This window comes from Felis catus, chromosome B3 (genome assembly GCF_018350175.1).
Source record: "Felis catus isolate Fca126 chromosome B3, F.catus_Fca126_mat1.0, whole genome shotgun sequence".
In the NCBI taxonomy this organism is placed as follows: Eukaryota; Metazoa; Chordata; class Mammalia; order Carnivora; family Felidae; genus Felis; species Felis catus.
In genome coordinates, this window is record NC_058373.1 from 17,723,713 (window position 1) to 17,748,199 (window position 24,487).

The following is a 24,487-nucleotide window of genomic DNA, read 5'->3' on the forward strand; positions in this document are numbered from 1 at the left end:
AATATAAATTAGAACAGAAAACATGGGTAAATTTAGTCATCTTACAAATAAAAACTCCTGCGTATCAAAAGTCAACATTAAAGAAAGTGAAAAGCCTGAAGTACACACTGGGAGAACACACAATATACGTAAGTAGCAAATAATTGGTTGTCAGAAATATGAAGAATGTCTAAAAATTAATAAAAAAAAACAGCCCAATTTAAAAATGAGCAAAAGACATGAATAGACAATTCACAGAATAGGAATTCCAAATGTCTAGTATACATGTGAAAAGATGGTCAACCTCACTATTAAGGAAATGCAATTAAAGAAACCATATGATTGGCACATATAAAAAGTTTGTATCAAGTGTTGGCAAGGATGTGGAGTAATGGGAATTTCCATGTCCTACTGGTGAGAATATAGGTTGGCATTTGCGGGGGGCGGGGGGTGTGTGTGCCTGGGTGGCTCAGTTGATTAAGCGTCCGACTCTGACTCTTGATTTCGGCTCAGGTCATGATTTCATGGTTCATGAGGTCAAGCCCCATGTTGGGGCTGACAGCTCAGAGCCTGTTTGAGATTCCCCCTCTCTCTTTCTCTCTCTGCCCCTCCTCTTTGTGCATTAGCTCTCTCTCTCTCAAAATAAATAAATAAACTTAAAAAAAAATAAGTTGGCACTTGGCAAACCTGGTAAAGTTGAGGACATGGGTATTTGTCAAGTAAGCAATTCCACTCCTGGGTATAGACCTCAGAGATAATCTTGAACGTGTGCCCAGAGAGACATGTATAAGAGTGATGAGGCAAATCGTATTTACACAGTGGAAAAATTGGAATTTCATCCCACCGATTTACATGTTCACCCTCATGAGCACTGATGATTGAGTTAGGGGAAAGTCAGACGGATAAAACACAATACGTGGGTTTAAAATGAAGAGACTAGAGAAACACCTATCAGCTGACATGGGCACATCTCAAAAATACAAAAGTACAAATGTAATGGGGGAAAAGCAAGCTACAGAAGGAAATATACATATAAAATTTTAAAAATGAGGGGCCCCTGGGTGGCTTAGTTGGTTAAGCGTCTGACTCTTGGTTTCAGCTCAGGTCATGATCTCACGGTTTGTGAATTTGAGCCCCCCTCCCATCCACCCCCCATCAGGCTCCACGATGACAGTGCAGAGACTACTTAGGATTGTCTCTCTTTCCCTCTCTCTGCCCCTTTCTCTGCTCATTCTCTCTCTGTCTGTCTCTCTCAAAATAAATAAACAAACATTTTAAAAAATAAAAAAATAAATAAAAATGAGAAATAATACTGTATATTTTCCTGGTTATACATGCTTTCAGAATGAAAAACACTAAATCAAGCACAACAATTGCCTGTAGTGTGGGGGGAAGAAAACAGGATTAGGAAGAACACAGAAGAACTCCATGTATCTGAAACATCCTATTTTAAGCTTGGTTAGTGTGTAGGTAAGCATTTGCATAGCAATATCTATACTTTTATCCTGTTAAAAAGATGAACAGATGCAACCCGCTTTTGTTTAGTGCTTGCAAAGAATGGAGCAGGGTCCAGGCCTCGCCCCTTGGAGTTTTGCTGCCAGCACTCGGGGTCCTGGAGTTCGTACAACCACCACAAATGGAGGCTTATCAAGCTAATGTCCCTACGATGATGAGCCTTCTGGAGCTCAGTGAGCTCCAGAAAATACAATTACTTTGGCTTCACAATATATTTAACAAAAAAGGGGCGGAGGGAGGGGTACTATACCAGGAAATACCTAAACGATAGCCTTACCTCCATCGCCAAATCACTGAAAGCATCAATTTCAAGTAATCTTGTCTGTCTGCATTTGCTCAAGTGTAATGTTTGGGATGGCAACATTTTCTCTTTTCCGTTTCTATCTGCCTGCAGGGAATGCTTTGAGGATTTATTGTCTAGCGTGCCCATAATATGTTTAGGCAGCTTTAGGAAACACCAGACAGATGAAAAGATAGAGAGTTTTGAACAACAGAATGTGGCAGTATGTTAATCTGGCAGGGCCACAACTCCAACCACAACATATTTTATTGAATGAAAATACATCCACAGGAATTCTACAGAGCACGAAAGGAGTTTCAGATGAGCCTCAGAAGATCTCCTAGGGTTGGAGACTTGTCGTAGCAGGCAATAAACAAATGCAATCTCTTTGGTATTACTAAGACAATGGAGAGTTTCCTTTTAAAAGCTCTGGAATTTGGGGCGCCTGGGTGGCTCAGTTGGTTAAGAGTCCGACTCTTGATTTTGGCTGTGGTCATAATTCACTGTTTAGGAGATCACGCCCTGCATGGGGTTCTGCGCTGATTGCACAGAGCCTCCTTGGGATTCTCTCTCTGCCTCACCCCTGCTCGAGTGCGTTCTCTCTCTCTCTCTCTCTCTCTCTCTCTCTCTCTCTCTCTCTCTCTTTCTCTCTCTCTCCTCTCTCTCTCAAAATAAACATTTAAAAAAAATCTCTGAAATTTAGCAAGAATACAGAGCAACAGTGAACAGCAAGTCTTGGTGGGAATATTGCTGATAAGCGAAATCTGAGGACAAATCAATCCTGCAAGAGGCCAAGTGGGATTTTCTAGAGTCACAGGGAGAAAAGGCTTTCATGAGACTCTCCCTCTCTACCCTCTGGCACACACAACAAAGGTTTTGCTCTGCCGAGTGTACTCTCAGGTCTCTGTTTTGCGCTAGGGAACATGATCTGTGCCACGGGGAGGAGCCCAGACGCCAGAGTTTGGTAGACCTGGCTCTCCTCTGCCAGTCCCAGCTGTGTGACCCTGGGAAATGACCTCCCCTCTCTCAGCCCCATGTGGTTCATTTGAGAATGGGGCTACTGAGCATCCCCAGCACACAGGACTTCGGTACTTTGCCAGAGCCTGGCACGGAAGGTGGTCAAGCGTTAGTAGCTGGTGTGGTTGCTTAAAATCCTCAGTATTATTTGTAGTTGTTTAAGGAAATGTGTATTACAGGCATATAGTGTTAGAAATGGAAAGACAAGAATATGGTACTCTGAAATGTAAAGCTGTAGGGGACTCAAGAAACAGAAAGCAGATCAAGTATATGAAGGTAGTAATGTGTTCTGTGTGCTTTTCTGCTTCTCCGCATTAAAAGAAACCCCGACTTTTCAAAAGTCAGATGTTGTGTAAGTTCAGGGCATTTCTTTAATCAAAGGAACACAGGATGGAGAAGAGCATCAGAAAAAAAGTAAATGATTTCTTTCTTGTTAAACAAGCATAAGGCATGCCAGGCAAATAGTGTCCCATGGAAGGAGCTGCCAGGAGAAACCTCTCCTCTGGAGAAGAGCAGGGCATTTCCCGGAGGAGGAAAGGAAGAGGCAGGGCTCTGAATACACGAGCATTTGTCAGAGCTTTTATATCCAGAAAATAAATGTAGAGGAGGTGATTCTTTTTTTTACATTTTTTTTAACATTTATTTTATTTTCTAGAGAGAGAGAGAGACAGAGTAAGAGTGGGGAGGGGCAGAGAAAGAGAGGGAGACAGAATCTGAAGCAAGCTCCAGGCTCTGAGCTGTCAGCACAGAGCCCAACACGGGGCTCAAAATCACGAGCCTTAAGATCATGACCTGAGCTGAAGTTGGACGCTTAACCCACTGAGTCACCCAGGTGCCCCGAGAAGGGACTTCTTTAAAGAAACACATCTACAGACATACAGCTTAGACACCAAGGACCTCCAGGTCACGTATTAATGAAAAAAAAAAAAAAAAAAGCTAAGTTCTGAAAGCAACAGATTTGTAGATTACTGAGTTGAGCACTGGAGGATCTAAAAGCAAGAAAGGAAGGGCTATCACCAAAGTACAAAGTGGAGCCCGCTTGGGATTCTCTCTTTCCCTCTCTCTCTCTCTCTCTGACCCCCCCCCCAACTCATGCTGTCTGTCTCTCTCAAAATAAATAGATAAAAACTTAAAAAACTTAAAAAACTAAAGCCCACACTGTTGACTACACCATGTCACCTTCCTTAGAGATAGAGGAAATGTCCTGTCGATACTCTAGTTTTCACAGTGCACCTGAGAGCCAGTTCAACACAGCAATGTCAGGCCAAGTGCTCCAAAGAAGACTCCAAAGATGGCATGTCGCACAGTCCAAGGGAAAGCCTGGACAGGTCACACGTTCTGGAGCAGCAGTAACCGGCAATAGAAAATAATTCTTAACACAGGGGAAGAGTTCGCCCATGTTCACCACTGAGTTTCTGTATCACGTTTAGAAAAACAAATCTGCACAGAGGAGCATGATTTGGATTCACTCTCCCAAGTTAATGAAAAGTTAGTGAATGGAGTAGTTCTGGCACAGAGGAGGGCAGGTAGAAGGGAAAGCTTGAGCCCACAGTGAGGGAGAGAAGGCAGAGAGCATGAGTCACCAGGCAGCATTTATCTGTCAGCCCGAGGAGAAAAGAACTGGCTTGGCCTGATGGGCACCATAAAAGGCGAGGCAGAAGGAGGAAGAGGATACATGAAAGATGCCCTTTTAAGAGGCACATAAATCCCACGAGAGCTGTCTGAGAAATTATCCTGGCCTTCGACCACCAAGACCTTGTAAAAGAAAAGGCCTCTGTGGTTGTGAATGTAACTGCGGAAATGTACGAAAGCAAAGCCACGCAAATTTCTGAGGCAGACCCGTTTGGGCAAAGCATTCATAATCCAGTGAGGAAACAAAGCACAGTGATCCAATGAAAACCACACAGTTCAAACATGCAAGTTCCAGTGACTATGTCACTGTGGAGAACCTGGACGTAAAGAAGTGGCAAAGTTTAAGACAACTCAGCTAAACACAAAGTAACTTTGTAGGCCAGCTGGGAACATGGACTCTAATTCTTGTTGGATATTCAGCACAGATGTGTACAAGGCGCGCCATCTGCCGGCAAGATTTAGTACTGCTGATTTGGAAAGAATTCTTAGAGGAGGTGCGGGATTCTGGCGGAGGATAATTTACCCTCTTTTGTAGCAACACCACTCGACATTAAGTTCTAGTAACATTAGATGCAATAAATGTCCGATATTCGACCCTTGACTTGCTTATTTCCTGTCTTACAATACAAGACAGAATATCTACTTCTAGACAGGAAGAAATTCTGGACTACCAGGCACTCCCAGTCATTACTTCCTTCCTCTTCTCATTACATAAATGGAATCATACAGTATGAATTCTTTTGGGTCTGGTTTCTTTCATTAAGCATTATGTTTGTGAGAGTCATCCGTGATGTTAGGCAAAAGAGCAGTTTGATCATTTTCTTTGTATGAATGAACAGATCACAATTTTATCTATTGTACTTTTTAAAAATTTTGTTTTAATGTTTATTTATTTTTGAGAAAGAGAAGGAGAGACAGAGTGTGAGTGGGAGAGGGGGAGAGAGAGGGAGACCCAGAATCTGAAGCAGGCTCCAGGCTCGAGCCGTCAGCATAGAGCCTGACATGGGGCTCGAACTCACAAACTGTGAAATCATGACCTGAGCTGACGTTGGACACTTAACCAACTGAGCCACCCAGGCGCCCCTATCTATTGTACTTTTCTAAAAATATATATAATTTATTGTCAAATTGGCTTACATACAACACCCAGTGCTCATCCCAACAAGTGCCTTCCTCGATGCCCATCACCCATTTATCTATAGTAGTTTTGATGAACAGTTGGGTTGTTTCCAATTCTTGGCTATTATAAATAACGTAGCTTTGGACATTCTTGGCCATTTCTTTTGATGAACATATGTGTGCATTTGTGTTATATTTAGGAGTGATACTGCTGTGTTACAGAGTAGGCAAATATTCAAATTTAGAAGATGAAGCCAAACCATTTCCTAAAGTAGTCATACCAAATACATTCTAAACTACAACATATGAGAAACCATATAAGAGCATGACATCCTTACCAACACTTGATATTATCAGTCCTTTTAAAAAATTAGCCATTAGTGGAGATGTAGTAGTATCTTCTGATTTTAATTTTAATTTCCCTGATGACTGATGAAATGGAACATTTAGGATGTTTATTAGCTATGTGGGCGTGTGTGTGTGTGTGTGTGTGTGTGTGTGTGTGTGTGTGAAGTCTCTTGCCTGCTTTTCTATTCTGTTGTCTGTCTTTGTTTTATTGATATATAGGAGTTTTTTTTTTTTTTTTACAGATTCTAGATATAAGTCCTTTGACAAATATCTTCTTCCTCTCTGTGGTATGAAATATATGGTGATTTAAATACAGAGGAGGGGGTTCAGGAGAGCAGGCAAGAAATAGAAAGTCAAAGGAGTGACATCAGAACTCTAGGACCCAGGAGTGAATGTATAATTTCATCACATGTATATAATTGCACTATCTATCTATCTATCTATCTATCTATCTACATGTGTGTATATGTATATGTATATATAATTGCATCAACGATGTATGTGCCTTGGTTGTGTATGCTGTGATATGACCATTGTCCCCTTTTGCTTCTGGACAGTGGCCATGGAGAAGCCATGGACACAGCATCATGGGAGAAGCTCCTTCTGCCTGAAATCAGGCAGGTTCTCTGCCAGAACCTCCTGCCATCATGTATTCAAAACACCCTAAACCGGAAACTTACTGTGCAAATGACAATTTGATCCGTGCTTGAATTTCTATCCATTCCTCCTTTACAATCCTTCCACATTGCAGCAGCTCCTTTGCAAGTGTCTCTGCCTTTGTCAAATTCTCGGAAGCTTCTTTAAACCTGAGTTGTGTTCAGGAAACGTCACACATAGTTCTAGATTCTGGGACCCCAGTTCTTGGGACATCCTCGGCTCTTAAACTTCCCATCACCCTTTCCGAGTCATCTGTCAGCTTTTGATTTGGCCTTGAAAAATTAAACGTAGGCATTATGAATGGCATTTCTATGTGTAAATGTTAGAAGCAAAAGGATACTTTTGAAGGGAGAGTAAGGCTCTCCCCATGGTATGGAATAGCTCAATCGAACACTTGAAAACATCTGTATTGTCGTTATAGGGAGGCACGATGGAGTTGGTGAGGATTTCTCTGGCTTTTTCTGCATGTTGTTTTGCTTGCAGGGACAGTCCTGTAGACAAAGGAAAAGAGGTCTCAGTTTCTCTTTCATGTCAGCAGGCCACATGACCATAATGATCTATGGCCAGGAAATAAAATTAGGTCTCCTCCACAGACTGTCAAGTGACACATAGAGATATATCAGGGCAGCATGAAATATTGTCCTGACTGTAAAAACCAAAGCAGTGGCTTACAGCTAGTACTCAAGATAAATCTCCCCCAAATGGTCTTTCTAGAAATTAAACAGCATGAGCGGGAATTGAACAACTTTGAAACCTCACCAATATCAGATATGAAATATATTCTAAATAATTATAAGAAAACAAACGGAATGCAAGGACTATAGCATTCTGGGCAGGAAATAAGATATTCATGAATTTTCATTCTGGCTGTGTGACAGCAATCTTAATACTAAAAATTCTGAATCTTCTGCTTATCCATCTATAATCATAACTTTAGAGGGTTATTTTAACATAGTAAAAATACAATGATATCTAAAAACACTTTACAGACACAATTCCAATGACAGAATGGGCTAATGTGCTACAATCTTATTCCTATAAATTTGTTGGCTAATATGACAACATGGGACAACATCAAGGAAAATAATCTCTACCAAGAACGAATTCCCCACTGTGTTCCAGTGTTCTTCCATGGGCTTATTAATATGTAGTAAGGGTGGCAAGGGGGGTTGCCAGTTAGGTTTCAGGGCTTTTCACTTCTCCATATTCCCAACCATTTTCCCCCACACTGACGTCCTTCATTCTATCCACATCTATACACCCCTGGTCTTTTTTTTTTTTTTTTTTTTTTTTTTTTTATGAAAGTGTATCTCAGAATCTCTAAGAAGCCGCCAAAATACAAAATTAATGCTGTTCTGATGTCTATAAAATGGAAGAATATACTTCCTGATGGAGAAATTCCAAGGTATGTCCTTCATGTGGGAACTCTTATAGATTGTCTAATTTTTTTAAGTACATATTTAATCAACCTACCAGTGATTTTTTAGTGCCAATTACACATGCAATATTACAAAAGTTAGTGGTGCATTGTATTTCTTAAAAATTTTATTTATTTATTTTGAGAGAGAGAGTACATGAGCAGAAAGGCAGAGAGAGAGGGAGAGAGAGAATCCTAAGTACTCTCCATGCTCAGCACAGAGTCCTATGAGGGGCTGGCTCTCCTGACCTTGAGATCACGACCTGAGCCAAAATCAAGAGTCAGACACTTAATTGAGTCACCCAGGTACCCGCTCTCACTTTAACTTGAGAAAGAAAAACTATCATGCAAAAAGGTAGCAGCCTATGGAAGAAAAGCATTATTTGAAATCCCAGATGCCAGGTCACTGGTGCTGGCATCCAAAACCCTACTAACATTATAAGTTGGATAAGTTGTTTCATCTCATTTGTCTCCTCTGGATCTAAAAATATAGGAGGGGGTTCTGGGGTTTGAACTAGATGATCTCCAGGGTCCCCTCTGGCTCTAAAAATCTTTGATCTAACAAGTGGGACCAGTTAATGATCAGATTTGACCAAATTCATTGGGTGGCAATTCTGTGCTTAGCACTGTGGTGTTTTCCATTTCTTGTTATTTTATTTATTCACTGGATCCATCCTGGGAAGTTAGTACCACCATCATTATCATCACTTTGAAGAAAGGGAGTACAGAGATGTACTCTTGTACACCTCGTCCTGGGTGAAGGAGAAGGAGAAGACATGATATCCTGCTGTTTTTTGCCTTCCCTGCATCCATTCCTCCTTCCTTCGTTTTCTTCTGAGAATGTCCAGCCCCTGTACACCCAATCCATGTGATTTAGCCAAGGTCAGCCTGTCCTCCAGGATCTAGTGGAGCCAAAAGGCAGATCTATCATCTGACTATTCCTTGCCTTTGACCTACCATCCAAGTCAGTCCCAATAGAACCCCCAACTCCTGAGATTTTGGTGAAAAGACATTCTTTTTTTTTTCTCCCTGGGAATGCTGATGAAGGAAGTCTAAATAAAACTTCTGCAAGCCTTGCTGCTGCCAGATGGGCAAAGCCTGGGTAAGAACAAAGTCCATGCAGAGAAAAACAGAGCCAAGGGGTAGATTAAGAGAGAAACACAAATCTGATGACATTGGTTGAACACCTGGTTTCACCTGTGTAGACACCTGGTTGTCTACAGCAAGTTTTACCCTTGCGTTTTCAAGTTGTATGAGCCAATACATGAACTTTTGTTTACTGCTGGCTTGATTTCATCTCTTATTTATGTTTTTTTTTTGGGGGGGGGGGTGTTGCTTACAGGCAAGAAATTCTCCATCAAAACAAATGTGAATGGATCCCATTGTAGGCCCACGCTCCATGCCTTGGGCCCCTTCTGCAATACCTTCAAAGCTAACAATTCTCTCCCAAGAACCCTACTTTTAAGATCATAAATAAAGGGCTCTCCAAAGCCCTCCAAAGGGCTAAAATCTTCCTTCTCTTTTTTATATATTATATAAAAAAATCTCATTCACTCTTTCTGAAATGAGATGGCTACTCAATGGGTGGAGAGGAGAATATTGAAGAAAACTGAATCCTTCTAGTTATGTGTGAGTCACATTTGCACGAAAGAGCAGAAACCCATGGATTGTTACCTCTCCCCCTCCCACCACCATTGGAGATGAACTCACCTTTCAGCTGGAGGTAGCCTTGGGCCAGATTAACATGTGCCTCTGCTAGTTTCCAGTGTGAGTCACCATAGCAAATTCTCGTCAGCGCCATGCAGCGTACAAGCTCGCGGACAGCCTGTTCATACTGTGACGGACAGAAAATGGGCTTACGAGCTAGATGACTTGAAAACACAGAGTCACAAAGCACAAAGTCAACTAGCATTTTTGTCCATTCAGTGTATATTTCCTGAGTACCTACCAGGTGCCAGGGATACATCAGAGAAGAAAATAGACAAAGATCTGTTTTGGGCTGTGGGCGGTTCATCTATTAGGGTGAAATAGACAATACCTGACAGAAATGAATAAACTTTATAGTATATTTAAATGGATAAAACATTTAAACTTTTAGTACCTTATGAGAAAGATAACAAATAAAGAAGAAATAGAAAAAGTAGAGCAGACATCTAACCATTCCCTAGGCTTTCGCTGCCCATCTATGAACAGCTACTACACATTCAAGCACCAGGGGGCAAGTGGTACCAGTTTTCAAATAAGGCTCTCTGGTTCTCCATTCAAATACCTTTCTTAGCAGCCTAGGGTATCAGCATAGCAAATGAGGTTGGCAACTGACAAACAGATTTCATTAAAGCAGTGAGAAGTCCATTTATGTTCAGTGTCTGGACCAAGAGAACAGGGAGCTGGTATGTCCAGTTCAGGTCAGCTCGGAGCAGCAATATACTCAAAGCAAGGCTGGTAGTTTTAAAATATAGCTCCAAAATCCTTTGACTCTTTCCATCCAGAGATAGGGGATCTCTGTCTCCTTCCCTTTGAATCTGGGCTTTATAACTGGCTGATAGAATATGGATGGGATGATGCAGTGCCAGTTTGGGGGCCTAGGTCTTAAGGAACTGGCCGCTTCCGTTTTCTGTTTCTTCTTAGAAACAGAACACAATTGTGGGCTGAGTTGTGTCCCCACTGCTCCTTAAACTCAAATTTTGGAGGCCCAAGTACTTTAAAATGTGACAGTATATGGAGAGAAGGTCTTTAAAGAGGTAAGTTAAAATGAGGCCGTTAGGGTAGAGCCCTAACCCAACATGACTGATGTCCTTATAAGAAGAGGAAGAAATACCAGGGATGGGCACGCAGAAAGAAAAAAATTGTGAGGACATGGGGAGAGGGCACCGTATTCAAGCTAAGCCTCCAAATGACATCAACCCTGCCAACATTTTGATCTTGGACTTGTAGCCTCCAGAACTTGGAGAAAATAAACTTCTGATGTTTAAGCCACCTCGTCTGAGGTATTCTGTTACGGCAGCCCTAGAAAACTGATAACCTAACCACCATGCTATGAGGAAGCCTAAAGAGAGGCCCTTGTAGAAAGGTACCAATAGCTGACACCAATTAGTCAATCAGAGGAGGGAGCCATCTTGGCAGTGGATTGTCTCTTTGTAGATAGAGTCCAGCTAAAGCTGGGAGTTTAGGGAATGGCTTCCTTGGAGACATAGCAAGTGAATACAGTGAAGAAAAAAGAAAGAAATGATGAAAACACTTGGGAGTCTAGACAGACAGTCTAGCAAAAAGAGAGAGGACCTGATCTGACAATGAATCTATCCCAACCATAGATTTCTAAGAAGAGGGCTATGTAGACTGAAAGTCAGGCCCCTCAATTGTAGCCTGGGTCCTCACTATCTGCAACTGGGGTACAGAAGAGCAGCTTGCCCTCCCTCAACCTTTTTACTTGCTAGAATGCACACTCCAAATATCCCTTTGGCTTTCTGATCTTTATTCTGCCAGTTCCAGTGGCTTCATCCAACAGGCAGGGGGAGGAGGCAGACAGAAGAGAAGTATAAGTAGGCAGACAATTTCATAACTGGGATGTGCCTTGGAAATAATATCTGATCCCTTTAATTTAAAGAAGAAATGTAAATCTGGAGAGATGAAAGGATTTATCACCAAATGGTAGAGTCGAGACTTAAAATTCAGCTCCCTGAGGCCAAGTCCAGAGATCTTTTCACAAAACCATTCTTGGGCCACCTGAAATTTCTTTAACTCCTTAACATTAAAATATGCAGCTCTGATGATCAGTAGGTCTGGCCATATATATATTTAATAATGAGTTTTTGGGGTGCCTGAGTGGCTCAGTCAGTTAAGCGTCCGACTTCAGCTCAGGTCATGGTCTCACCACTCGTGAGTTTGAGCCCCGCGTCAGGCTCTGTGCTGACAGCTCAGAGCCTGGAGCCTGCTTCTCATTCTGTGTCTCCCTTTCTCTCTGTCCCTCTTCTGCTCACACTTTGTCTCTTTCTCTCAAAAATAAATAAATGTTCAAAAACAATTTTTTTTAATAAAAAAATAAAAATGACTTTTTAATACCCAAATCTTGGTGTCTAAACACTATTCTTTGCTAAGAATCCACAGCTGGAGCAGGGAAAGTATAAGATGACTCTGAAAAATCTTGCTGTGTCTGAAATGAGTAAAGATCAATGGGGATGTATCAAGGAGGTGGGAGCCAGTGTGAAGGGGCAAATACCGGCAAATATGAAACAATTCATGTTTTGACGATTATAATAGATGGTAATACATTTCAAAAGCAATTTCCTGAGCCCATAACTTATATAAATGAGTGAATAATAGAGTGTAAAGAAGGAACACTCTTCCTTATAGAAATGCCAAATAAATATTGAAAGAATGCTGAGGTCAGAGAATTTGCCATTTGGCAAACATCGTAGTAATAACTGATTCAAGTGAGAATCATTAATGGACGCTAAAACTAGGGGGTGACATTTTAATGAGGAAAAGGACACACACACAGTTTTGCTGAATCTTCCCACAAGATACTTATTAATTACAAAGGGAAGAATAGTAATTCCATAGAGAAGAAGCCTGCCAGACAGCACCTGGACCAAGTGATCAAAGTTAGCATCACGGTAAGGAGACAAGAGGACACCATATGCGTCCTGCTGTGATACACTAAAAAAGACCCCTAGGTCTTGTCTGTGGAATTCTGGCCCAGAATGGACAACCTGTATCTAATCATGAGGACACACATGAAAAAAGCAAATTGAGAGATACTGTACAAAATAATTGGAGTGTACTTGTGAAGGACTGAATATTTGTGTCCCTCCAAATTCATATGTTGAGGCTCTAACCCCCAATGTGGCATTTAGAGACAGGCCTCTAAGGAAGTAATTGAAGTTAAATGAGGTCATAAAGGTGGGGCCCTGATCCAACAGGATTACTGTCCTTATAAGAAGCGTCACCTTTCTCTCCCCCTTCTTTACCACTGCCCCCCAACACAAAGAGGCCATGTGAGCACACAGCAAGAAGGCAGCCATCTACAGCCCAAGGGGAGAGCTCTCACCAGACACAGACCCTGCTGGAACCTTGCTCTTAAACTTCCTTCAGTCACCCAGTCTGTGGTGTTGTATTGTGGCAGCCAGAGCAGACTAACACAGTAAGTTTTTCAAAAATATCAAGATCATGAAAGACAAAGGCAGGCCAAGGAATCGTTCTAGTAGATTAAAGAAGGCTAAAGAGACTTCACAACTATATTCTATGTGAATTAATAGAGCAGAGCATGGATCTGTCTGATTTTTTTTCTGCCAAAGACGCTATTGAGATAATTCAAGAAATATGGATAAGGTTAGCAGATTAGATAATAATATTATACCAATATTAGTTTCTTAATTTAATTTAATTTTTTCAATATGAAATTTATTGTCAAATTGGTTTCTGTTCAACACCAGTGCTCCTCCAGTTTCTTGATTTTAATCATGATCCTGTGGGTATGTACGAGTATCCTCTAAGATAGTTAGGGGTAAATCTATAATATCTGTAATTTACTCTGAGATAACTGAGAAAAATAATGACACACACACACACAGAAATAAAGCAAATGTTAGCAACTGGTGAGTCTTGTAACTTTTCTGTAAGTCTGAAAGTATTTTAAAGTAAAAAAATGCCAACAAAAGGTATTTTAAAAAGCAAATTACATCATGTTAATACTTTCCAGAAAACACTTTTAAGGGCTCGCACGGCACTTAGCTGGAGACCTGCAAGGTCCTAAGTGAACTGCCTGCCTCTCCAACTGCATTTCACGTCAGTCTGTAGCTTCCTTTCTCACTTCAAACATGTCTCACTTGTGCCCACCTCATAGATTTTACATGTGCTGTTTCCTCTCCTTAGAACTCTTTTCTCTTAACTCCTCCAAGCTGGCTCCTTCACTTCCTAAGGTCTCAGCTCTTACATCACCTGTTCATAGACAGGCCCACTCTTTCCTCAATAGCACTTGACATAGTCTCTGGCTTGCTAGTGTATTTGCAATGCGGACTGCCCCTCAGCTCCATGAGGCCATGCAACCTGCCTGTGTTGTTCACCACGGTATCCAGGGGTGCCTCAACTGAACTGCAGAACACAGAAAATAATTTAGTGCCATCCTAGACCCACAGAAGAGAAGCTAATTCTTTACACACATTGAATGCCTTAGGGCATTAAGGCTTAATTCTCTTGCAGGACTCTGGTTGAGAAAGGCTGCCAGCCCAGTGCCTACCTAGCACACAGCCTGGCACACAGTGCATACTGATCTGTTGCATAATGAATAAGTACACATTCAAGACCAAATTCATGCCTCCTCTCCATAATCCTGCTCTTCCGCCTGTATTCACTTAATGGCAAAGGGTCTGGCAAGCCTCTAGTCACCCAAGTTGGCTGAGACCTAAGTCATGAATTGTATACATCCACTCTGATTCACTCTTGCCTCTACAACCCCTACATCCCCTCAGTCACCAGGTCTTCCTGATTCACATTTCCAAATTCCTGCCAGAAGATCTTAGCATCTTTACTGACCTGCTACATGTAGTTCAGGCTCTTCTAATTCCTTGCTGGTATTATTACAAATATCTTCTGAACTGGGCCTCCTCCTCCAATTTTGCTCCCTTCTCACCCTTTCTCCACTCAGCTACGTGAGTGATCATTCCAGACGCTCAAATCTGCTTGTGACACTCCTACGTATCATCCTAGGAGAGTTTCTAATACCTTTAGGAGGAAATCTAAACTCCTTCTCTGGGCATTGAACACCCTCTGGGCCCCAGCTCCTTCCATAATCCAACCTCATTTCCTGCGCTATGTCACTAAAGCCTGAATCCTATGGAAGCAACTTAAGTGTCCATGGATGGGTGAATAAATAAAGAAAATATGATACATCTATATAATGGAATATTATTCAACTGTAAAAAGTAAGGGAGTTTTGCCATTTGTGACAACATGGATAGACTCGAGGCATTATGCTAAGGAAATAAATCAGGGAAAAACAAACACTGTATGATCTTACTTATATGTGGAATCTTAAAAAACAACAACGAAAAGCTTCATAGATATAGAGAACAGACAGGTGGTTGCTACGGGGTTGGGGGGTGTGTAAAAAGGGTGAAGGCAGTCAAAAAGTACAAACTTTTAGTTATAAAATAAATAAGTCCTGGGGATGTAACATACAACATTATGACTATAGCTAATAATACTATACTATACAGAATAATACTATTCTATATCTGCTACCCCTGCCCAGAACACTATCGTCTTCGCTCTTACCTGGCCAATTCCTAAGCACTGTTATCAGTGCAGGCCAAGTCACTCCCATCCCAAGAAGCATGCTTTAACTGATCTCCTTTCACCACCTCCGTGCCCACTGCCTCCCCCTCCCTCTACGTTTTGCATCTATTTCACCCAAACTTGAGTCCATCACAGAACTTATCACACTGACTACCATTGTCTGTCCCCCTGCCTATCATCCCAATCAAACCATGAGTCCCTCCAAGGCAAAGGCTAGCTTTTCCATCCGTGCCCCCAGCACCTGCACAGCACCTGGCATATATTAGGTATACAATAGATATCTGTGAAATAAATGGATGGACAAACAGGGCCCAACACCTAAGTGGTGGCAGAAAAATGCATATGGAATAAGCAAGTGAATGAGTAAAACTTTCAGAAAACAAGATCAAGAGGAGAAGCTTTGTCTGCTTTGTTATATTCCCATGCCTAGACCTGGCACTAGGGGGAGCTCAATAAGTGTTTATTCACTGATGGAAAAAAGATGGCAGTAGATCAGACCTACAACCCAGTGGTCTAGTACACACTTGCCACAGGTCAGGATAGACTTGTTTGTTCATTTGTGCATTCATTCAGCAAATACAATGTTGACTGTACCAAGTGATGTGCTTGGAGTCCCGAGGGGCTACACCCACTCATCCCCTATATACTCTCGTGTACCAAAGAGGGTAGAAATATAGCCTAGACGCTCAGTCATTATCAGAGCACAGGTGTAGAAAATGAAGGATCCTTACTTCGTGACTGCTAGAATAAGACTTCGCTTTCTCTTCACAGAGGTGGAGTTTCTCTCGAGGAGGCTGGAATAGTGCTGTCTGAGGCAGCTTGTTTTGGATCTTCTTTCTAGGTGTAATGCTGACAGCAGCAACAATTTCATCCAGGTGATTGGATATGTGGGTTTCCTTTGATTCTTGCATATTTTTATATACATTGTCCTCTAATTTTTAAATAAGAAAACAAAGGTGTTAAATGATAATTATAGTTACCTTTATAAATACACATTTTCCCCAGAAATTGATGCTAGGTCTAAGAAAATTTCAACACTTTACCCATGACTTCTTTGAAATTAGTAGCATTTCATCCAAAACGATCTCAATAGCTACTACTAACTTCTCTGTAAAACTTTCAGGCTGATTTCCACACTTTAAGCTAAACCAAACATTCCTCATTCATTTATATATATGTATATAAATGATATAGATACATACATATATGTATATGTATAGATACATACATATGTATCTATACATGCACGTATGTATAGACACATACACATATACATACATGTATGTATCTATACATACGTGCGTGTATATACATATGCGCATGTATATATACATGTGTGCACATATATATACATACGTGCATGTGTGTGTGTGTATATATCTATATCTATATCTATATCTATATCTATATCTATATACATACACGTATGTATGTATATATTGAACCCAACTGTGGTTCAAAGAAGAAATCAAAAAAGAAATTTGAAAGTAGCTTTAACTGAATGAATATAAACACAACATATATATTATATATATAAGTATAGACAAAGGAAATCAGCCAAGCCCAAACAACTCAGAACGCAGATTAGATCACCTGAACACCAGCTGACCTTGAAGGAGGAAAAAAATGATTTATTAAACTTTCACTTCTGACCAAAATGGAGTTATAGGGATCAGATTTATTCTCTTGCCTGAAATAACCAGCCAACCAACAAACACACAAAAACAAAAAACAAACAAAAAAACCCACACAGACCAAAAAAAAAAAAAGCTATGGAATAATCATTTCCAAGAGACACGATATCAGATCTGATCAATGGGAAAAAGAAACAAAGTGAGGCCCATGATTGCCCCAGCTTATTGCTTTGAGAAAGTTTCCAGGACATGCAGGGAGCGGAAACCCAGAAGTAACCTGGTGGACTCTCAGTTGAGGAAATAGAGCTGAGGATCTGGGGAGAACAAGGGAGCTAGAGTTCAAAGGAGAGATTACCGGAGAGGATAGAGATGCACAGAGAGAGGATCCTGGAGATTAACAGAGGGATCCTTACAAATATGGGGAGAGAATAATGATCAGCATGTGTATAAGAAAAATACTTGAATCTGGAGAAAGAATCCTCTAGAAATATTGAAAGGAACAGGGTCTGGCATTCACAAGGGGCTGGCAGTGCCTGCTCCCACCAACCAACCTGGAAAACTCATAATTCATGATGCATTGGGTAAAGCACTCAGAAGAGTTTTGCTTCAGTAAAACCCCTAGACTGAGCACTGCTTAGACCCACCTAATAAAGCATAAAAATAAGATCTAAAAGGATCAATCTGTTTCTGAGTAACTTAATTGTACCAGAAGACAAAACTAAAGGATGTATAGGAATACAAAAACAGGTAGCATGCAACAAGGTAAAATTCACAAAGTCTGACACCCAATTAAAGATTACTAGGTATGTGAAGGGTCAGGAAAACATGGGCCATAATGAGAAGAATAATCAATCAAAACCCAGAACTGACACAGATGTTAAGTTAGTAGAGAAGAACAGTTTTTATAGTTAATTGTATTTTACATGTTTAAACAGTTAAGTAGAGACAGGGAAGATATATATAAAAAAAACAAATTGAACGTCTAGATGTGAAAATTATATGTGAAATGAAAAATACACTACATGGGATAATGACAGATTAGATATTACAGATGAAAAGATGACTGAACTTGTACACATAGGAATAGAAACCATCTAAAAAAATTGACTCCTTATAGGAAAGCAGATTGAAATCTGAAAACAGATCTGAAAACAGGAAAGCAGAAAGAATATTTGAAGAAATAACAGCCCTAAATTTCCCAAATTTGTGAAACACTAAAAAGCTAGAGATCTAAGAATTCAATGAACACTAAACATAAGAAACAGAGAAAACTACACCAACACACACCAAAACCAAGGTAAAGTGAAAAATCTTAGATGTAGGAAAAAACCATATTAGTATGAAAAAATAAAGATACGAATGACAGATTTCTTGGAGGAAAAAAAGACACATGAGAAGAAAGTGAAACAACATACTTAAAGTATGTAAAGAAAAAAGTTGTCAAGGTAGAATTCTGCACCAGTGAAAATATCTTTCAAAACCAAAAACTGAAAGAATTAATCATCAGCAGATTTGCACTCCAATGTTCTCCAAGAATTATTAAAGGAAGTCTTTCAGAGGGAAGGAAAATGATAGCAAATGGAAATCTAGATCTACACAAAGGGATAAAGGACAATGGGAATGATGTTTACAGGGGCAAATATGATAAGACTATTTTCATATTATTTAAATCTCTTTTAAATAAAGAAAATATTTAAACCAACTTTTTAAACAAAAAAATAATAATGTTCTGTGGGGCTTATAACATATGTATAAGTGAAATGTATGACAACAGAAGCATAAAGGCTAGGAAGGAAGGAATGACATTGTGAAGTTCTTATACTATATGTGGAGTGGTATAATATTAGCTGAAGGTAGACTAAGTCAAAGGTGTATAGTATAAACCCTAAGACACCATTAAAATAACAAAATAGAGAATTATAGGTAATAAGCCAACAAAGGAGATAAAAAGACACATAAAAACAATCCAGTAGAAATGATAAAAAGGAGGGAAAGGGGAACAAAGAAAAAATGGGACAAACAGAAAATAGATAGCAAGATGACAGACTTAAATCTAACCCAACTGTATGTTGCCGACAAGAAATTCACCTAAACTAGAGAAAGACAATTAGACTGAAGGTAAAATTATGGGGGCGCCTGAGTGGCTCAGCCGGCTAAGAGTCCGTCTTCGAGTCGGGTCATGATCTCACGGTTCGTGGGTTTGAACCCTGTGTCAGGCTCTGACAGCTCAGAGACTGCAGCCTGCTTTGGGTTCTGTGTCTCCCTCTCTCTCTGCCCCTCCCCCATCATGCTTTGTCCTTCTCTCTCTCAAAAATAAATAAACATTAAAAAAAGACAAAATTATGGAACATAATATACTAAAATTAGACAAAAACAAACTTGGATTGTCTACATTAATATTAAAGTAAATTGTACACCAAAGAATATTATCATAAAGAAGGTCATTTCATAATTATAGAAGGCCAATTAGTCAAGAGGATATAATTATTCCAAGAGTTTATACACTTAATAACAGTTTCAAAATATGGGACCCCAAACTGATGGAAATGCAAGGAGAAATAGACAAATTCTCAATTATAGTCTGAGATTTCAGTACCTTGCTCTTAATAGTTGATATACCACGAGGCAGAAAATCAGTTAAGGATACATAAGACTTGAACTACATCATCAACTAACTTGGTTTGACATTTACTAGAACACTATACTTAAGAAGAGCAGAATACATATTCTTTTCAAGTGCACATGGACACTAAGACAGATTCTATTCTGGGTCGTAAAACAAGTTTCAATAAATTTATAAGGATTCAAGACATAGAAAATATATTCTATGACTACAACAGGATTAAATCTTAAATCAATAATACAAAGATATCTGGAAAATGTTCAAATATTTGGAAACTAAATAACACACTTCTAAAAAAACCCCAACCATGGTTCAAAGAAGGAATCAAAGAAGAAATTTGAAAGTAGCTTTAACTCAAAGAATATAAACACAACATACAAGAATTTGAGAATGCCACTAAAGCAGTCCTTATGGAGAATTTATAATATTAAATGCCTATATAAGAAAAGTAGAACGTTTTCAAGGTCATAATCTTAGCTTTCACCTTCAGCGACTTGAAAAAAAAGAACAAATTGGGGCGCCTGGGTGGCTCAGTCGGTTGAGCGACCGACTTCAGCTCAGGTCACGATCTCGCGGTCCGCGAGTTCGAGCCCCGCGTCGGGCTCTGGGCTGATGGCTCAGAGCCTGGAGCCTGCTTCCGATTCTGTGTCTCCCTCTCTCTCTGCCCCTCCCCCGTTCATGCTGTGTCTCTCTCTCTGTCTCAAAAATAAATAAACGTTAAAAAAAAAAAAAAAAAAAAAAAAAAAGAACAAATTAAACTCAAGGTAAACAGAAGAAAAGAATTAATAAAATAAATAATAAAGCTAACCTCACATCAATGAAATAAACATAGAAAAACAATAGGAAAAAAATCTATGAAAACAAAATTTGGTTCTTTGAGACAAATCACATTAATAAATCTCTATCCTGACTAATTATGAAAAAAGGAAAGAAGACACAAATCACCAATATCAGGAATGAGAGAGATGACATCACTACAGATTCTACAAGTATTAGTTTTTTAAAAAATAGTTGTTTATTAGGGGTGCCTGGGTGGCTCAGTCGGTTAAGCGTCCGACTTCAGCTCAGGTCATGATCTCGCAGTTTGTGAGTTGGAGCCCCACATGGGGCTCTGTGCTAATAAGCCTGGAGCCTGCTTCAGATTCTATGTCTCCCTTTCTCTGTCCCCCCTCCCCCTCGCGCTTGCTCTCTCTCTCTCTCTCTCTCTGTCTCAAAAATAAACATTAAAAAAATATTTGTTTATTTTTGAGAGAGAAAGAGAGAGACAGAGCATGAGTGAGGGAGGGGCAGAGACAGAGGGAGACACAGAATCCGAAGCAGGTTCCAGGCTCTGAGTTGTTAGCAGAGAGCCTGGCCTGGGGCTCAAACTCATGGACTGTGAGATCATGACTCGAGCTGAAGTTAGATGCTTAACCAACTGAGCCACCCAGAGGTCCCAACAAATATAAATTTACTATGGGAATATTATGAACATCTTATGCCAATACATTTGACAACTTAGATAAACGGACAAATTCCTCTAAAGACACAAAATACTAAAGCTCATGCAGGACGATATAGTTTCAATAGCCCTATATCTATTAATGAAACTGAATTTGTTTTTTATTTTTTTTTTAAAAAAAAATTTTTTTTTTCAACATTTATTTATTTTTGGGACAGAGAGAGAGCATGAACGGGGGAGGGGCAGAGAGAGAGGGAGACACAGAATCGGAAACAGGCTCCAGGCTCCGAGCCATCAGCCCAGAGCCCGATGCGGGGCTCGAACTCACGGACCGCGAGATCGTGACCTGGCCGAAGTCGGACGCTCAACCGACTGCGCCACCCAGGCGCCCCTGAATTTGTTTTTTAAAAACCTTCCAAAGACAAAAACCAAAAAAAAAAAACCCCAAACAACTCCAGACCCAAGTGACTTCATTAGTGAATTATATCAAATATTTAAGGAAGATATAATAGCAATTTCATGCAACTTCTTCAAGAAAATTGAAAAAAGAGAATATTTCCTAACTCATTCTAGGAGACCCTGATGCCAAAACAAGACAAATACAAGACAAGAAAACTGCAGATCAATATCCATCCCTCAGGAACATAGATGCAAAAATTCAAATTTTAGCAAATTAAACCTAGTAATATGTAAAAGAGAAAATACATCATGACCAAGTACAGTATATCTCAGGAATACAAAATTGGTTTAACACTCACAAAACAGCCAATGTAATTCATAATACTAATAACCTAAAAGAAGAAAAACTGCATGAACATCTTGATCAACACCCAAAAAGAACTTGACAAAAATCTAATATATAATTTTCTAATAAAAAAAAATCTTAGCAGGGTAGGAATAGAATTGCACTTTCTCAATCTGATATAGGGCATCTGTGAGAAACCTACAGTTAACTTGGAGTTATTGGTGAAAGACTGAATGCTCTCTCCCTAAGATCAGACACAAAACAAGGGGATTCACTCTCAACATTTCTATTTAACATTGTCCTGGAGGTTTCAGTCACTGCAATCAATTAAGAAAAAGAAATAAATGCCAACCAAATCAGAAAGGAAGAAGTAAAACTGCCTTTACCCACAGATGGTATATCTCTATTATCATCTATGTAGATCTGATGGAACATGCAGGAAAAATTTCCTAGAATAAGTAAATTTAACAAGGTTGTAGGACACAAGAACACTATACCAAAATTACATTTCTATATATTAACAATGGATAATCAAATTGAAGTTAAAATAATTCTATGTACAACAGCATCAAAAATATGAAATAGGAATATATCTGCCAAAAAATGAATGTGACTTACATAATTAAAACTGCAAAGGAGCTGAGAGAAAGGAGACATAAACATGTACCAGGTGCATGGGTTGTAAGTCTCAATACTGTTAAAATGTCGTTTCTCCCACATTGATGTATATATTTAAAGCCTTCCCAATCATGGTTTTTGTTGTTTCTTTTTGTTTGTTGTTTTTTTGTTTTTGTAGAAATTGACAATCTGTTTCTAAAATTCATATGAAAATGTAAAGGACCTGGAGTACCCAAAATGACTTTGTAAAAGAAGAACAAAGTTAGAGGCCAAATGTGACTTTTCATCAAGATCTGTTGTAAAGCTAGGTATTTAGCAAGGCAGTTTGGTATTGTTGTCAAGATAGACAAATAGGTCAATGGAACAGAATGGCGAGTCCAGAAATGAACCCCACTTATATAAACAATTTACCATTGACAAAATTGCACAGGCAATTCATCTGTTCAACAGATGGTGCTAGAATAACTGGATATTCACATGCGAAAATAAAAATGAAACAAAAATCTTTGATGCATGCCTTACACCATACACAAGAATGAACTCAAAATGGAACACAGATCTCTATATAAGAACCTTTGTGACCTTGGATTAGGCAAATTTCCTAAATATGACACAAAAGAATCATAAAAAAGACTTGATCAAAATTAAAAATTTTCTGTTCTTCAAATGAAACTGTGAAGAGAATAAAAAGACAAGCCACAGGCTGGGAGAAAGTATTTATAAAATATGTATCTAATAAAAGACTTGTACCTGGAATGTGTAAAGGACTCTCAAAACTTAACTGTAAGAAAACAAATAGCTCATGATGAAAATGGGCAAAATATTTTAATAGACACATCATCAAAGAAGCTCTATCAATGACAAATAGGCACATGAAAAGATGCTCAACATCATTAGTCATTAGGGAAATACAGTTAAATTCACAATGAGATGTCATTTGCAACAATCAGAACGACTAAAATTAAAAAGATTACTAAGCATTGTTGAGGAGGTGAAACAGGAACTCTCACACACTGTTGGTAGGAATGTAAAATGCTGCAATCACTTTGGAAAACAATCTGGCAGTTTCTTAATAAGCTAAATATACACCTAGCACATGATTCATTTAAGTCCTAGATATTAACATAAGAGAAAAGAAACCATACATTCACATAAGGACTTATGCACAAATGTTCATAGAAGTTTTATTTTTTATTTTTTAAATGTTTATTTTTAAAAAAAAATTTTTTTACTGTTTATTTTTGAGAGGGAGAGAAAGCACGTGCGTGCATGCATGCAAGCAGGGAGGAGCAGAGAGAGAGGGAGATATAGAATCTGAAGCAGGCTCCAGGCACAGAGTTGTCAACACAGAGCCTGATATGGGGCTCGAACCCACAAACTATGAGATCATGACCTGAGCCGAAGTTGGACGCTTAACTGACTGAGCCGCCCGGGCACCCCTATTTATTTATTTTTGAGAGAGAGATAGAAAGTGTGAGTGGGGAAAGAGCAGAGAGAGAGGGATACAGAATTCCAAACAGACTGTGCTGTCAGCACAGAGCTGGAGGTGGGGCTCAAACTCACAAACCCTGAGATCATAACCTGAGCTGAAATCAAGAGTCGGAGGCTTACCTGACTAAGCCACCCAGGTTCCCCAAGAGTTTTATTTTTAATAGCCAAAACCAAGAAACAACTCAAATGCCCTTCAATTGGTAAATGGATAAACAAACTGTGGTATAGCTATATAACGAAATAATACTCAGCAATAAAAAGGAACAGATATGCTACCACATGAATTGGTTCAGTTATGTTGAGTGAAAGAAGCCAGGAAGAGGAGAGTACAGACAATATGCCTCCCTTTATATAAAATTCTAGGAAATGCAAACCAATGTAGAATGATCAAAAGCAGATCAGCAGTTGTCTTGAATTGGAGATGCAGGGAAGAGGGGGATGTACAGATTACAAAGAGACATGAAGAAACTTTTGGGGTGATAATTATGTTATTGCTTTGATTGTGGTGGTAGTTTCATGGGTATATACATAACCCAGAATTTATCAGATTTTACACTTATTTTATTTTAAATTTATTTATTTAAATTCAAGTTAGTTAACATAACAATGCAGTATTGGTTTCAGGAGTGGAACCCAGTGATTCAGACAACATCCAGTGCTCATCCCAACAAGTGCCCT

The 24,487-nt window shown here is 39.5% G+C and overlaps 2 protein-coding genes across 12 annotated transcripts in view; one reads left to right on the top strand and one right to left on the bottom strand.

The window, feature by feature from the left end:
• Positions 1-24,487, bottom strand: part of TTC23 (tetratricopeptide repeat domain 23) — a 105,482-nt gene that overhangs the window by 64,832 nt on the left and 16,163 nt on the right. For all 11 annotated transcript variants that reach the window (XM_006932291.5, XM_006932292.5, XM_019831932.3 and 8 more), the window contains exons 2-5: positions 15,989-16,188; positions 9,675-9,798; positions 6,888-7,038; positions 6,571-6,696 (exon numbers count right to left, since the gene is read on the bottom strand). In XM_006932291.5, the coding sequence (XP_006932353.2) occupies positions 6,571-6,696; positions 6,888-7,038; positions 9,675-9,798; positions 15,989-16,168 (581 nt within the window). In that variant the 5' untranslated portion in view covers positions 16,169-16,188. The remainder of the gene's footprint in view (positions 1-6,570; positions 6,697-6,887; positions 7,039-9,674; positions 9,799-15,988; positions 16,189-24,487) is intronic.
• The window catches only part of LRRC28 (leucine rich repeat containing 28), a 182,511-nt gene continuing 170,974 nt past the window's right edge, over positions 12,951-24,487 (top strand). Inside the window, exons 1-2 of the mRNA XM_045058877.1 lie at positions 12,951-13,104; positions 16,029-16,132. The gene's annotated coding sequence lies outside the window, so the exon portion shown is untranslated. The remainder of the gene's footprint in view (positions 13,105-16,028; positions 16,133-24,487) is intronic.